Source organism: Littorina saxatilis, linkage group LG9 (genome assembly GCF_037325665.1).
Source record: "Littorina saxatilis isolate snail1 linkage group LG9, US_GU_Lsax_2.0, whole genome shotgun sequence".
In the NCBI taxonomy this organism is placed as follows: Eukaryota; Metazoa; Mollusca; class Gastropoda; order Littorinimorpha; family Littorinidae; genus Littorina; species Littorina saxatilis.
The window spans coordinates 12,808,519-12,824,643 of NC_090253.1; the positions used below are offsets into that span (position 1 = coordinate 12,808,519).

General features: G+C 44.6%; 2 protein-coding genes and 1 long non-coding RNA gene across 4 annotated transcripts in view; 1 reads left to right on the plus strand and 2 right to left on the minus strand.

Annotated features, from left to right (window-relative positions):
- The window catches only part of LOC138975306 (branched-chain alpha-ketoacid dehydrogenase kinase-like), a 34,119-nt gene extending 30,727 nt beyond the window's left edge, over positions 1–3,392 (minus strand). Inside the window, exon 1 of the mRNA XM_070347961.1 lies at positions 2,904–3,392. Coding sequence (XP_070204062.1) covers positions 2,904–3,095 — 192 coding nt within the window. The 5' untranslated portion in view covers positions 3,096–3,392. The remainder of the gene's footprint in view (positions 1–2,903) is intronic.
- Positions 1–16,125, minus strand: part of LOC138975310 (uncharacterized) — a 243,064-nt gene that overhangs the window by 34,431 nt on the left and 192,508 nt on the right. The window lies entirely within an intron of this gene.
- LOC138975301 (uncharacterized) overlaps positions 7,507–16,125 on the plus strand; it is a 136,777-nt gene continuing 128,158 nt past the window's right edge. Inside the window, exons 1-3 of one of the 2 annotated variants that reach the window (XR_011458614.1) lie at positions 7,507–9,426; positions 10,232–11,180; positions 11,711–14,136. Coding sequence is in view for 1 of the 2 variants with exons in the window: in XM_070347956.1 (XP_070204057.1) it covers positions 9,193–9,426; positions 10,232–11,180; positions 11,711–12,576 (2,049 nt within the window). In the remaining variant the exon portion in view is untranslated. Of the gene's footprint in view, positions 9,427–10,231; positions 11,181–11,710; positions 14,773–16,125 lie in introns of those variants that run through there. The other variant, XM_070347956.1, reaches the window with a different exon arrangement.

Genomic DNA, 16,125 nt, shown 5'->3' on the forward strand with positions numbered 1-16,125 from the left:
ATTGTGATAACCTCTGAATAACAAAATATATTAGAGTCAATTAAACTGACAAAATCCATCAACCAAATCATTCATCTATCCATCTTTACAAGCATACACAAATACTGTAAACACTCACTTACATTTTTTTAAACACTAAAGAGCTGCATGGATACACTACAACATTAAGGCATGAGCACATGCACACACCGTCACACACAAACACACACTGACACACACAAACACACACGCGCGCAAGAACATTCACGCTGAAACAAACACATTTACCTGCCTGTGTTTTACAATTAGGAAAACAAAACACAAAAAGCTAGGAATCAGTTTGCAGATACAGGATTTAGACTGAATCAGAAGGTTAATCCCCTATATATTTGAAAAAGGAATCTGAATTTCAGCTTTTATGGTCTGTTCAAATGGGGAAAAACATAATACTTGAAGATACTCACTTGAATCTGTGTCCTGACTCGAGCAACAGCCAAATTGACTGTGCAGCAGATGTAAAAATGGCAGAGAGCTGTTCTCTGTTCCAGTGTTTTCAGAAAGTGGACCATCCTTTTGTCAGTTTAGGACACCCCCCCCCCCCACCCCACCCACCCCCTTGCACCCACTTTACCCCCAACCCCCCTCCCCGGCCCCAACCCCCTTATTACCACCCTCCTCCCTCAATATCAAGGGACTGCATCTTTTCCAATTCATTCTTCATTCACTCTTTATCACAGGAAAGTTAATTGTGTTTAAACCCTGTACATCCGGAGTCAGGAATTCGAATACTGACACTTGACAGGTGTCACTGACCTGTTTTAGTTCCCACAGTCTATCAAATTCCTTTTTCTGTCGACAGCAGACTCCACCACTGCTAGTTACACTATTCTGTGTGCTGGAGGAAATCCTACACCACACAGAAAGGGTCAAGACCAGATACCACTACCGCTAATGTGTGCTTATCTGGCTGCGCTGTGAACAGGAAAAATGACTGTGACACAGCAAGCAGAAGAGGTCAGGTGACGATGGCTGCATCTGGCTCGCAGTGAAACACTCCCCTTTCCCCACAGGCCTCAGTAGCAGAACAGACTAAACTGAACTTAGCACGTTCTGCTTCCAACCTGGATGGAGTTAGAGGGTTCTGCTTCCAAGATGAGCAGGAGAAATGCTTGGAGCCAGAACAAATTATGACTTATAAATACGCAATTATGCAAGATTTTCAAGAATCCTTTACAGAAAGTGAGAATCATGTTACCATAAGTCAAATAACTATAAAGTTGCAAAACAGGTTATTTTGAGGTAATTGGTTCTGGTTTTAGCCCATCGATTTTGTTCCCAATCTTGTAATTGCGCTGCAGGCAACACTGTATAATAACTAAACCGAACCAATAATTGTAAAAATAATAATGGCATATATACAGTAGTACAATAAAAGTACCACATATATAGTATTCACATTTAATGGGATTTGTTTCTGCATAGGGATAAAGAGTGAACAGGTGCAAGTACACATTATTCATGACACCCATTGTTTTGGAACTGATTCAACAGGGGCTCACATCCACTTCGGACATCGGACATACACGGATATTTTTTCCAAATGTCCTATACATTTTTCATGCAAGAGGACATGTTATGTCCTATTGTTTTTGTCACAAAGTGGTCATTGTCCAATTATGCTTTCATTTGATCTGGAAATTGTCACTACTTTCCAATTTACAGTAGTTTGATTTGCTACAGTATGTCTCTCCAAGCAGACAAAACCATGCTGTTAATGTACGTTTTGTTGCGAGAAAAAAAAGGTCCTATTCATTTTGTTTTTGTTCGGGACAAATGTCCTATCGCTTTTGCATTGTCCAGGACATTTGTCCTATGCCATCTCTCATGGATGTGAACCCCTGATTCAACATTTCTCATTAATAAAAAAAATGTTTATATAATATATATTGAAAATGATGTCTCCCGTTTCAGATGCAAACCTAAGTTCTTGTTTTCTCTCTGATAACCAACGACACTCTGAAAAAATCATATTGAAAGAATGGAAAGCATAAGTTTCTTGCACTTCCTCCATTAAAAAATTTTTTGGTAAAATTCTTAAATCATGCAGTGACAAGCAAAATGACTCATCTTAGAAAGGTTTCACAACATATACATGTTCACCTAGCTTGAACTGGGACATGTACAAGCGAAATACACATTGGTGACATTGATTAATATCTTTGAAGACTAAACAAGTTTTAATTAGCAATGGAAGTTTCATTATTGCTTTTTCACATTATTAGCATAATACTTTCCTGCTTTCTCACATTGAAGCACGCACTTGCTCCTTATTAAACTATGACACCTCAGAAGCACACAGAGACAGCGGCAGTCCGCACAGTGTCAATGTGACAGGAGGACTCAAAATATATTGACGTTGCACAAAACCACAGGCATACACACATATTTATCCAAAAGGTCGAAGGCGTTCAAGAACAACACAATTAGTATGCTCATTTTTGTTTGTTTTTGTATGCACTTTTGTCAAATTTAGTTCAGTTAGACTCAGAGGCTGTACAGTACGTATAGTACAGGTTATTGTTTTGAACGCAACTAATCTTGAATTTCTGTGGAGCATCAATTGTGTAGTCTACCCATGCACTTATCCACTGCCTACCCACAGACACACACAATGCTTTCTCTCCTCTCTCTATAGATGGTCAGTGAGGTCGAGATATTCACTGCCAAAAGTCGGCACAGACCAGTGTACATGATGACAGTTTAAAATAATGAAACGTTATTTGTGTTTTAAAAATAACCCACGCTGCATTCAAATTCCCATGCAGGTGGGGCTGCAAACAAAGTGTTTGCATTCGTTGCGTTGACGCGAATCTAACGATCTAGCTCACCCATACACGTTGGGTTGTTTACAAACACACACTTACCTTGGCAGCTGCTTGGTCGATTGCACTTTGATAGTAAAAAGCCGTGACCGACTGCGACCTCTCTCGATCATGTTGTGCTTCTTTTGTGACGTTTCGAGACACCAAACTAATCCACGGGAGTTGCTGAAACTGTGCTGTCTTTCTCAGCACTGTGTGGAGATTTTCTCCCAGCGCCAGTGTGTGCAGGGCCATTCTGAGCAGCGTAACTTTGGGGCGCTTTGTTCATGCAGCAAGATCCAGCTGACCACAAATGTTTCAAGGCCACTTGGACGGATGGTGACTTTGGGACGATACAATCAAAACGCTGACTAAATGCGAACACGCAACATTCATCAAGCACTACCCTGGGGTATTCTGTGCGTTAACTACTGCACAAATTGCGTTGAAATCGTTTCTGACGATACAAAGAGTACATACGAAGGAAGGAGGGTCTGTTCTGACCCATCCTAGGCTCGCTTCAGCTGGCTTTTTGGAGTTGATGATGCTGGCGGAAGCACGTTTTCGCTATGGACGACCCTCCTTCTAACCTGTTTGCTGATTGGCCTGATGTGAACTAGGACTTTGTTACGAGATCTCATTGGCCACTATATTTGCTGAATTAAAAATAGGCGACCTTTCTGTCAGGAAACCCGTCTCGTTTTCAGCTGACCTTTCGAAGCCTGCAACGCGTACTTCACCTAGTCAAGGCCTTTGCGGTGAGGGTTAACCTGAGTTTCTTTTGTCATTAATTAATTCAATTATTGTTCAGATGGACTACTTAGCCAATACATTTTTGCGATCAGACTTCGAAGAAGCTAGGATACAATCAAAGCCTCGAAAAATGCTGCAAGCAGCCAACAACAACAGGGAATCCCAAGCAATGCAAACGGGGCGTTGACCTATTTGGAAATTCTAACGTTACGTAGGGGAAGGGCTCCTAATATGGACCGGCTCCTAATATGGACCACCTCCTGTTCTGACAAACTAACGGCGCTAGAGCGCTCAAAAAAGTTTTATTTGCTGTATTCACCCTCTCTGGATAACTTGCACATGTCAAAATAGTTGCAGAAAAACAACTCTCAAAACCGTTAGGCTTTTTCTCTTTTTTTCACTTTTGGCAGCGTTCACTCTAAATTTGCCGCCTAAAACTGAACGGACTCGTTTCGGTCCACAGCCAAAGCTTTTATCACACACAAATTGCTATATATGACAGCTAAGACCGTATTTGTTACATTTTAGCAGTGTTGACCCCGAGTTTCTACTGCAATCAAAAAATGATAGCAAAATCTGCAAGTATGTGCGAGTCCCCTAATATGGACCACCTTCAACAAATCGAAGAAAATAAAAGCTAAAGGCTATTTTCATTATTTCATTAAGAAGCTTGCTGGAAATAACCTATAACTAGCCCTCGAGATTTAAAAAAAAATATAACAAATAGTCTTCTTTTCGTGGAAGTTAATAATTTCACTTATTTCCACTCTGTTTTTGATAAGCTTCTTTAGTTTCCTGGTGTGCTTCAAATAATGCTCTCATCAACCCGAAACAGATAAATCTAAAGCATATTTTAATTAGTCTGACTTGTACACTAAGTTGTATCATGTTATTTTGAAGTATAGGGGGATTTTTACAGTAATTCGTGAAGGCCGCTTAACTGGTCCATATTAGGCGCCCAGGCTCCTAATATGGACCATTTGTGATTTTTTCTGTATTTAATTTTTCCTCAATGTCTATCAAAGCTATTTCACTCTAATTAGGCCTAACGGTTAACATAAGAGAGAAGAACTACCAAACACAAAATGAAACCTATAGTTCGCACGAAAACAAGCTAGTTATCAGCATGAAACAAAAAGTGGTCCATATTAGGAGCCCTTCCCCTACGGACCTAACACGTGCAAGACTCGTGCACAGTAACTCATTAGCGTTGGGTTTAGTGGAGTATATTTTAGACCACGCCACTCGGTAATTGACCAGCAGCTACGTACTGTATTTTGTGTTATGTTCAAGGCATGCATGCCTAATTGTACTCAGTAACCATGATTGTGTTAATCCGAAGACTGAGCTTACGGCTGATCCGTTTCACCGTTCCGGCGGTAGGAAGAAACTAATTTTTTGAAGTCAGGGGCGGATCAGTTGCTTTGTAAGGGGGGGGGGGGGGCACTTTGAATCGAAAGTGAATGTGATGGGCGCGAAGCGCCCGAATTTGCTAGGGGGGTCCGGGGGCATGCCCCCCCGGAAAAAAATTTTGCCCAAAGAAGCAAAATGGTGCCATCTGGTGCCATTTGAACTTAGAAATAGTCATAGAATCAGCTTTCCAATTTTTATTTTTTTATTTTTCGGGGGGGGGGGGGGGGGGGGGGGCACGTGCCCCCTGTGCCCCCCCCCCCCCCCTCGTCCGCCCCTGGAAGTGTTTTTATTCATAATATATTCTCGCTGCAAATATTGAAAGCCAAATCGTGACAAGTTCCATACTTACGGTCTACCCCCAAACCATGTGAGTAGGCCTAACGGCTGGAGAGACGAGCGGGGAGCCGAGAGAGACTGAGAGGGGAGAGAGAACTCAGAACGGAGCTCGGAATATTTTATTTATCTCAGACGAAGTGCCCATTGTGCATGGGGAGGGGGGTATGGATGATACAAAGTTTGCCGCAGTATTGTCGGAAAGTCCGATCCATCGAACACGAACTTACAGCTATTTAGGGGCCTACGTAATTTGACAGTCATGGCCGTTTCGGATTATCCATCACGTGTTGCCGGTTTTTAATGCCGTCTGATCATTCTTTGAGTCACGAATTCACGAATTAGCCACGAGTTTAAATGTTCATGCGCGGTTTCGCGAAAGCAACGAAACGCGATTTTACAAAAGCACCACAGTGGGACCAGCATCAGTGTGAAGTCTGTGATTGGCACACCACTGACTCGAGGTACACAGTCAGGGAGCGTGTCCCAGTATGATGTCACTGTGCAGCTGCGATGTGTTCTTTCATGGTGTCGACATGGTCAGCATCCCGAAGGGGTCCACTCCCTGCCACCTCTGCATGGAGTCATGATGATGTTCGTTGTGTCTGACGGCACCCAGTTACTGAAAAGTAATTGCAACATGTAGGCTTACGTACATATGTCTTTTTTATTTTCGTAAAAACATGTGGTTTAACTAAAGTACAGTTTTCGAAATTTTCAAAAACGAGGTGTCAATAAAAACCCTGATTTCAAACAAACCCTCTAATTGGAGCGATAAATCATAAAAGTCGCTCATGAATTGTTTAAAGAACACTAACAGAAAATACGATTTTTTCAGTCTGAAAAGTATACCTTTACTGTGTTTCACGTTTACTGTCAATAATAATCAAGCTACCAACTAATAATAATAATCCTCGACTCGATAAGTTAGTGTCTAAGGAATGCATTTCAGTGAGAACAAGAAATAGGCTACATTTTGACCACTTTTAGAAAATAGCATGTAACTCAGAAGCGATGCTTTATTATGATGTCTGAATACGTTCTAACCGGTTCTTTTTCTGGCGTAGGAACAACAAATATATACTGCGTTATTATCGATCTCACTGCAAGAGGTAGACAATTTCACCTATCTCGGAAGCATTGTCGACAAGCAGGGTGGCACGGACGTTGATGTTAGAGTCCGGATTGGCAAAGCAAGAGCAGCTTTCCTTCAACTGAAGAACGTATGGGCATCAGCAGACCGGCTGAGCATCAACACCAAGCTCAGGATTTTCAACACCACGGTGAAGTCAGTCTTGCTGTATGGAGCCGAGACCTGGAGAACTACAGTTGCCATCAAAAGAAAAATCCAGACCTTCATTAACACCTGCCTCAGAAGAATCCTCCGAATTCGCTGGCCTGACACCATCAGCAACAAAGACCTTTGGCAGCGAACAAAACAGTTATCCGTAGAACAGGACATTTTGCAAAGACGCTTCCGGTGGATTGGCCACACACTCCGCAAGACAACCAGCATCACGCGACAGGCCCTCACATGACACATGGAACCCGCAGGGCAAGAGGAGACGAGGCCGGCCGAGAAACACCTGGCGTCGTGACTTGGAGGCAGAGGTGAAACACATCGGCTACACCTGGAGACAACTGGAGAGATTGGCCCAGGATCGGAGTGCCTGGCGAGCTCTTGTTGGCGGCCTATGCCCCGGACGGGGTCAAATGCATAAATGATGAATGAATGATTATCGATCTACGTTATAACCAGTTACGTTATAACCGAATCATTTTTAGTGACACACACACACTGCAATCAAAAGAAACAAGAATCAAGAATAAATAATCCCTGCGCTTAGAACTGTACCCACGGAATACGCGCGATATAAGCCTCATATTGATTGATTGAAGCGCTTAGAACTGTACCCACGGAATACGCGCGATATAAGCCTCATATTGATTGAACATCTGGCATGGAGACTCATTTGTGACTTTCTTGTGCTGAATTCTTTGCTGTAGAATTAATCATGAATGTACGCATGAATTAGTTTTGTTAAAAATCGAAGACTGTTTGCAAACCGGTGCCAAACGCATCATGTGGCTACTGTTATATAATTTTAATTTTTTTTTATGTTTAGAATCACATACGTAATTCTGAAAAAGTGCAAGTGCCTCTGTCCTGGTCTCAAGATACGTACTTGACAACGGGTATGAATGAAGTCAAACTTATTACAACCGACAGTATTTCAGATCGTTCAAAGCTAAGAGCATAGTGAAAGGCAGGGCAGCAGAGTATAGGCAAGAAACGCTTCAAGTATAGAAGTCCGGGACATAAACATGAATTGTAAAAGATTTAGAGCTCTAAATCCGTAACACCTTTCCTCTCAAAATGAACAAGAAGGCACCAAGAAGCACACTGGCTGTCTTTGTCAATACGTGGAGGGTCGAGCTTTTGAAGATAGCGATTACTCTTAAAAACGCAACAGAAGAATCGCCGCTCCCACCGGCGAAGAAAGAAGAGGCATTGACAACATATTCAACACCTTTGTGTGTGTGACGCTTTCATCAAAGTGAAAAGAAAAATGTTGTAAAAACTCGTCCAGGGTGATCGGTGGAACGTCACAATTTGCCAGACTTGAAGAATTTTTTTTTATTAACCTGATTTACTGGCGGGAATTGAAAGAACTATTTTGGCAACGGTGGCCTGACACCCTTAGCGAGAACCCAAACGTTAGGATATGACTTGCTGATCTTCTGATCTTCTGTCCGTGTTGCTGGTTGTCTGAACTGTGTTACTCTCTCGCGTTTAATTTGTTGCAAAGTTATCTCATTTACACACAACTGTGCCCGTTCATGGCCTCTGCATGATAACTACAAACGCGAGTAAAACAAAAAAAGTTGCAGTGTTTTATCTTATACTTTTAAGGGTGTGGCGAACAGCTATGTGTCAGGTGTATCGAAAGTAAACTGAAAAAAACTATATTCAATATGACGAAAGTGTACACGAAACAGAACATGAAATTGAAAGAGAAAACAGTTGAATTTCAAAGACTGCCTTACAGAACCTTTGTTGTCTCGAATTTCACTGTGATGACACAAAAAGTGTAGTGAAAAGAGAAAACAGTTGAATTTCAAAGACTGACTTGCAAAACTTCGTTGTCTCGAATTTCACTGTGATGACACTTCACGGAGAAGTTCAAAGAAAGTGACCATGTGTAGACTGAGAACTGTGTCTGTGCTACATGTCATGATTTCGCAAAAAGTAAACGAGTGGGGAACAAATCGCAACATTTCTGTGTTGTGGGGAGTGCGGCGATCAGATCCACACGGGTTTTTCAGAGGTAAAGTGTGTTCCACCTCAAGCCTGCAATTTGCTAACTAACTACAAACCATATTCAGTATGACGTGGTCGTATCTGAAACAGAAGCCGGTATCGTAAAACTTCAACAAATACTGACTCGCTGAACTTTTCATAGTATAACAAATTTAAAGACACAGTTATGTGTGTATATATAGAGAACAGAATTTACGGAACTGAATGCCAACGTCAAGTCTGTAATCTGAATACTTAATGCATAATTTTTGGTGCTTACAAAGAAAGGCGATATCTGCAGCTGAGACAGAAACCAAAGGTTTGCTAAAAAAGGCGACATTTTCAAAATGTAATTATTCAGAAATTGGATTCACTTCAGTAAAATATTTGGAGGGCATTCTATTTGATGTGATTTAACAGACCCAGCCAAACAACCCAACCTCGTACCCACCGCCGGATTTACTCAACCAAATTAAACTCCCACGCCAACGAGACCCTTTTCTTTCTTTTTTTAACCGAGACCGCTCACAACATCTCTAACACCCACACAAAATGGCGACGACTACAAGGCGTCCGGCCTCGACCTTCAGTTTTGATGGCGAGACAAACTGTCCCAGATGCGATCGTCTCTGTCTCGGAGCCAGCATTCTCCCGTGCGGTCACGTGACCTGCGCGAGCTGCTTGCGTCACCTGCAGCACCACAAGAGCCCCTGTCCCTTCTGCGGGAAGCGCATCCCTGCAAGTGGGGAGGAAACAGACCGGCTGGGGAAAGACCTTGTGTTGCAGGTAAGTTTTGGGGGTGTTGTCTACGAAGTGTCCTTGGCAATCTGTATTGATGTTATTTCGCTGCTGTGTATGCAACTGAGAAACGTTGTGTCGTAACGATTTAGATTTTTAAACTAATGCGGCAACAGACTGATGCGTGACAATAAGGAGGATCGTTTCCTCAAATGGGTATAAGACGTTTTCGCACTGCATCGTAGACTTATTCGTCTTAGAAATGTGGTTTGGAGACTCACGAAGGCATTTAGAAATGTCATAAGCGAATGAAATACTATCAAGTATAATAGTCTTCTGGAAATGTTCATTCCACTATTCACATTCCTTTAATTAATTACCATATGGAATATGTTCAAGCTCAAAGTCATTCAATTGTTTAAATGAATATGGATCGCATTTCTTCAGTTAGTCACTACAGATGCATGTAAAATACAGTACAGCAAATGTGCCACTAGCTACCCAAGGTCGAACTCAGTCGCAAGGGTGGACACAGTTGACAATCTTAAATCAACACAGTCGTTGACACGTTTTAACAGTGTGTGTTAGGAAGACCGGTTTTGTGACACGACCAATTCAGCGTTCATACCTGTAAAAAAAAAACCAACTGCTTGTTGATACGGTTTTTCAGAGTCTTCTACATTGGGCTGTATCTAGCGAGGTGCTTTCAAAAATGAGGCAGGGGTACTAGGGCTGGTCTGGCGCGGGGGTGTGAGGAGCCTTGCACCATTTGTAAATTCTTGTAACAAATGTTATTTGTACGAAATGAAAATCACTGTACAAAGCAGCTGATTTTCTTAGTTGTGTCTTTCAGGATCTGGTGAACGAGCAGTTGGTGACCCAGGGCCAGAGGCCGTGTCAGGTGTGTCGGCAACGAGGGGCCGCGTTCATTTGCCAGGACTGTCGGGAGATGTACTGCCACGTCTGCTCCGACGCCCACAAGCAGATGCAGGTGTCCAGCAACCACAACCAGCAGATCTTGCCCCACCTGCTACCCAAACCGCTGGGATTGGTCAGCCCACACAGGGTTGGGGAGACCATGTCCCCTCAGTCCGGCGTGATGAACACGTCTTTGGTTGGCGGCCCCCACACCTTCAGAGCCGAGGACTTCCGCACGCCCAGGACGGAGCGCATCCTCAGGCAGAGGGAGGACGTGACTCGCAGGCTGTCCGGGGGGTCCTTCCATTCCTCCAGCAGCGTCGTCAACCTGCCCTACACTCACCGCGGGGACAAGCCTAAAGTCGACCGCCTCGTGCTTCCCGACGACCCGCCGGACTCCGAAGTCATCTCCATCAGGGCCACAGACAGCTTGGTCAACTTACCCACGCACAGGACCCACAACCACCACAGCCCCAGCCCCAGGCTCAAACCCGCCAAGCAGCAGACCCGCACGACCAAGCACCGCCACGAGTGGGTCAACAACCAGATCCGACTCCTCAGAGAGTCGGCAGCCAGCGTGGGCGAGGTGGCAGAGGCTGCCGCGCAGTTCAGCCTCGTGGCACACCAGCTGTCGCAAGAAACGCGACGCAAGCAGGCCTTCCTGAACGAGTACGCCGAGAGACTGCTCAACTCCGACGTACGAGAGGACGGCGAATCGCAATTCTACGTGCGGGGCTTGAGCAGCGTGGACAGTGAGGCGGAGATGAGGTGGGAGGACCTGGAGAGACGCCTCAACGAGGTCCGCAGAACGAGCGCCAAGTTCAACAACGTGGAGACCCTGCAGACCCGCTTCTCCAAACTCATGCTCACCATCAACAAGGCCAGTGAGTATCTGGGCACAGTCATATATATCTTCTTCGTGTTTTTGCACCGGGCGTAAGCATTGCTAAAACACAGAAAAGACACAGGAGCGCGTGCCTATGCACCTGAAGCCGGATTTTCGTGTGTTTTTTTTAAATATTTTTTTTTTGCCGGCGCATTATTATGGGATATAAAAACTTCCCAAAAATGTTGCGACACCACCGATTCTTTTAAGAAATCCGGCTTCAGGTGCATATCTTCATGTTGAAACAGAGGGTGCTTGTTAACGTGCATGTATGTAGTTTGGCCGATCGTAGAACCCCCAAGTTATTGGAGTGTGCAAGGTACGTCTATCACTTGCGCATATATTTTGGCCAGACATGTTTTTAAGTATCTTACATTCTATAAGTAATTCTAAGACTAATACCTGCCATCGTGCATTTTGTAGAATTGTCTGGTAAAGCGGTTGACATTTGTTTCTGCTGGAAACGTCCACTGTTGCAGCTTCCTATGGTATTGTTTCCTCTCACCCCATTACCCTGTGTGTGTACAGGCAGGTCGTCAGACCCGCTGACCGCCTCACCCAAACGGGTGTTCGAGACGCAAGCCGTGACGGACAAGGACGTGCACACCCCCTTCATCACGGACGTGCTGACCACGCAGGACGGACGCCTCATCATGGCGGACGCCTACAACAAGATGGTCAAGCTTGCCACGCTGGTGGAACCGGCCATAGTGACCAGCTGTCTGAGGCTGGAGAGCGAGCCGGGGTGCCTGGCGCTGCTCCGTGACGGGGTGCTGGCCGTCACCGCCAAGCGGAAGACCATCTTCTTCGTGGACGTGGAGCGTAGGCTGGGGATCAGGTCCCAGTGCAACACCGCCAGGCAGTACGTGGGAGTGGCCAGCACGCCGGACTCGGACGACGCTTTGCTGGTCAGCTGCTGGCAGAACGGGGAGAGGGCGGCCAGCGTGGACGTCATCCGGCGTGACGGCAGCGTGCTGCGGACGGTCACCAACGGCAACTCGCTGACCGGGCTGGCGAGTCCGCGCCAGATGTGCGTGACGGACGGCAACGTGCTGGTGCCGGACTTCGAGAAGCAATGCGTGTACCGCGTGGAGCTGACCACCGGCAACCTGGTCAACGTCCTCACCCACAAGCAGCTGGTCAAGCCCATCGAGGTGGCTGCGGACCAGCACCGCAACGTGTACGTCGTAAGCTGCGACAACCAGTGCGTGTTGGTCAGATCGCCGTCCGGAGAGTGGAGACGCCTGCTGCATGGTGCAGAGCACGGATCGAGGGGCTGTGTGAAGCCTTTCGCCCTCTGTCTGACGGACTCCGGTATCGTCGTGTCCTGGGCCAGGCTTCACTCCGACAATAGTGTTGCTTACAGTTTGGTTATAGGCTACGACTTTGTGTAGTGTGACATGGCCTTAATTGTGTCATGATTGATTAGAACGGAACACTGGATGAGGGGCTGTGTGCGGCCTTTCGCCCTCTGTCTGACGGACTCCGGTATCGTCGTGTCCTGGGCCAGGCTTCACTCCGACAATAGTGTTGCTTACTGTTTGGTCATAGGCTACGACTTTGTGTAGTGTGATATGACCTTCAACAGTATCCTGTGTTTCATCCGGGGAATACCGGCTGCGACTTTGTGTAGTGTGCCATGGCCTTTATGGTTATTTAGATCAACACTATCCTGTGCCTGGCCTCATCCGGACAATACCGTGGCTTACTGTTTAGTCTGTGACTTCAGTCGTATAATGTGACATGGCCTTTGTGTTTATTTAGATCAACGCTGTCCTGTCCCAGACTTCACTCCGATAATACTGTGGCATATTGTCTGGTCAAAGGCTACAACTTTGTCTTGCGTGACATGGCCTTACCGTTTGTTAAAATCAGCAATATCCTGTGCCAGCTTCATTTGGACACCTGTGGCCCACTGTTTGATCACTGGCTAGCTATGGCTTTGTGTAGTATGACGTGGCTCGCGTTATTGCCAAGTGCTACTTCACACACAGCGGAGTGCTTCATGTTCGGACGCTGATGAGCTTTAGGGAACCTTTTTCGTAAATACTGTGATAGACCGAAATATAATTTGTTTTAAATACATAGAACGCCATGTAATCATAGAAAGGAAACCAAATTAAAACGGTCCCAATTAGCCAAATAGACTGAAGAGACATGTATGGAAAACCCGCAACAACCAACCATCCATCCCGGACATACTTTGTTGATTTGTGTAGCTGGATATTGCCTTTGTGCCCTGGAGTACTGCAAGTCTATAGTTTGGTCATAGGCTACGACTTTTTGTAGTGTGCTATGACTGAATATAGCGGAAAGTGGATCGAGGGGCAGTGCCACCTGTTTTGATAAGAGCGGTTCGATGTAACAGTGTAACTGAATCTCATCCGATGTGTTGCCTTCCAAGCAAGAACTGTGACGTCAATCAGTCTACCATTTGGTCGTAGGGTTTGAAATTTTGTGTGTGTGTGTGTGTGTGTGTGTGTGTGTGTGTGTGTGTGTGTGTGTGTGTGTGTGTGTGTGTGTGTGTGTTTGTGTGTGAGTGTAGTGACCATTATGTTATCCTATACACTTAAATTATTCCCAAGGAGATGCTCCAGCAATACTCTGGTTTACTGTTAATACTAGCAGGTACTTACTGTCATACTCAGGTACAACTGAAACTAAGGTGAATCTAAGCCACACACCCTTCACGCGTAAACTGACCATCTTTTACATCACCGTAGATTCGTCCAGGTGTTTTCATGGGATTGAAGCATCCTTCTTCTTGTATCACACAAATCAACAGTCCATTGCCTGGCTGTTTTCTATGCAGAGCTTGAATTGTTTTGGTCTGTTTTTGCTGATTTAACATTTTTCACTTACATCTGCATTATTTATTGACCCATTGCTCGGAAATTCGCGTCTCTTCCTCCAGGTGCCGGAAAGATAGCAGCAACAGTTGCGCTACCCAGGTAGTGTGTGCGTGTTTAGATGTAATCATGCAGCCACCGCCACTTCTGGCAAAATGATGACTAAGGTCTTTTGCGTGCGAAAATGGTGACACGGGTTCGGGACATGGATACCGTCTCTGAGTCATCACATAAAGTTGAACTGTGCTGTGTCTGTTCCGCCCCGGATTCGAACCCGTGGCCTGCTGACCACAAGTCAAGTTCTACACCAACTGATCTACCGGGCCTCCACATTTTGTAAATGACACATTTTTTCAACCTAGCTATGAAATCAATTTAGCAAAAATACTCCTGCAACGCAGTGAGGCGCCAAGTTGAATTTGTACAAATGGAATTATGTTCTTGTCATAAAAGCCCGGGCAGATCGGTAGTGGTTTATTTGATTATTTGCTCTCAGAAGTTTTCAGAAGTTCCTAATCATAATTCATCACAGGAAGTTGCTTAAAATGTAAAAATGGAATACTCGGTTTTTTAAAAATATTTTTTTTTATATCAGATTACTTTTTAATTTCCAGTCGCAATAAAATAGCCTTACAGGACTATGTTACCCATTCTTGCCAGTAGTAACACATTTGATTTGACAATACCTTTTCTGTTTGAAAGTGTATAATAAATACGATTTCACGATTAAAAACAAAATGTACGCTCAATTGCCCACATCGTGTGTGTGCGTGTGCGTGTGTGTGTGTTTGTGTGTGTGTGTGTGTGTGTGTGTTTGTGTGTGTGTGTGTGCGTGTGTGTGTGTGTGTGTGCGCGTGTGTGTGCGTGTGTGTGCGTGCGTGTGTGTGTGTGTGTGTGTGGGTGTGTGTGTTCGTGAATGCGTGCGTGCATGTGTATATGTGTGCGAGTGTAAATTAGTCTTGTTTGTTCGTAATTTTTATTTTTTTTAAGAAAGTGACAAAAGTAACCTACAGGACGAGAGAGAGAGAGAGAGAGAGAGAGAGAGAGAGAGAGAGAGAGAGAGAGAGAGAGAGAGAGAGAGAGAGAGAGAGAGAGAGATATGCAGCTAGTCTAAGGGAAGCTACTGCAGCTAGTCTTTCGGATGAGACGAAAAATCGAGGTCCCTTCGTGTACAATACATTGGGGTGTGCACGTTAAAGATCCCACGATTGACAAAAGGGTCTTTTCTGGCAAAATTGTATAGGCATAGATAAAAATGTCCACCAAAATACCCGTGTGACTTGGAATAATAAGCCGTGAAAAGTAGGATATGCGCTGAAATGGCTGCGATCTGCTGGCCGATGTGAATGCGTGATGTATTGTGTACAAAAAATTCCATCTCACACGGCATTGAATATGTGCGCGATATAAATTGCATAAAAAAAATAAAAAAAATAAATCCCTGCGCTTAGAACTGTACCCACGGAATACGCGCGATATAAGCCTCATATTGATTGATTGATTGATCATATCCGACTTACCTTGCGTTTTTCGGAGTTACTTACCATCTAAATGATAATGGGAGGTAATTCAGAGCTGCATAGTCCGGATTCGCCACATTTATTAAAATTATCATCTGTGTGTGTCACTGTGTGTGTGTGTGTGTGTGTGTGTGTGTGTGTGTGTGTGTGCATGTCGGTTGGGGGAGCTGGGAGAGAGGGAGATAAAGAGGGAGTGAGAGAGATAATACAGGGTGACCCAAAAAAAAGAGTACCCAAACAAAACGTCATAAATTGAACAAAAATAAAGCAATCTTCATAAAATTTATTTACACACACAAGTAGCCTCTGCATGATTTGCACAGAAAATTTTAGCGTTCTAGCTTGTCTTTCAGGAAAGTTATGCTCATTCTACAGAACATGCTCCAAACGCCGCTGCAGGCAAACTTGAACTCGCCTCGTCGCGATATAACCTTCGTGGTTGAAAACGACGTTAAACACCAAATAAAGAAAAGAATTGAACTCGCCGCGCAAAGTTATCAATCACCCGCACACACTCCTGTTGCGAGATTCCGCGAATGGTTGTTGTGATCGATGGCTCTCTTGAGTTCTGTGA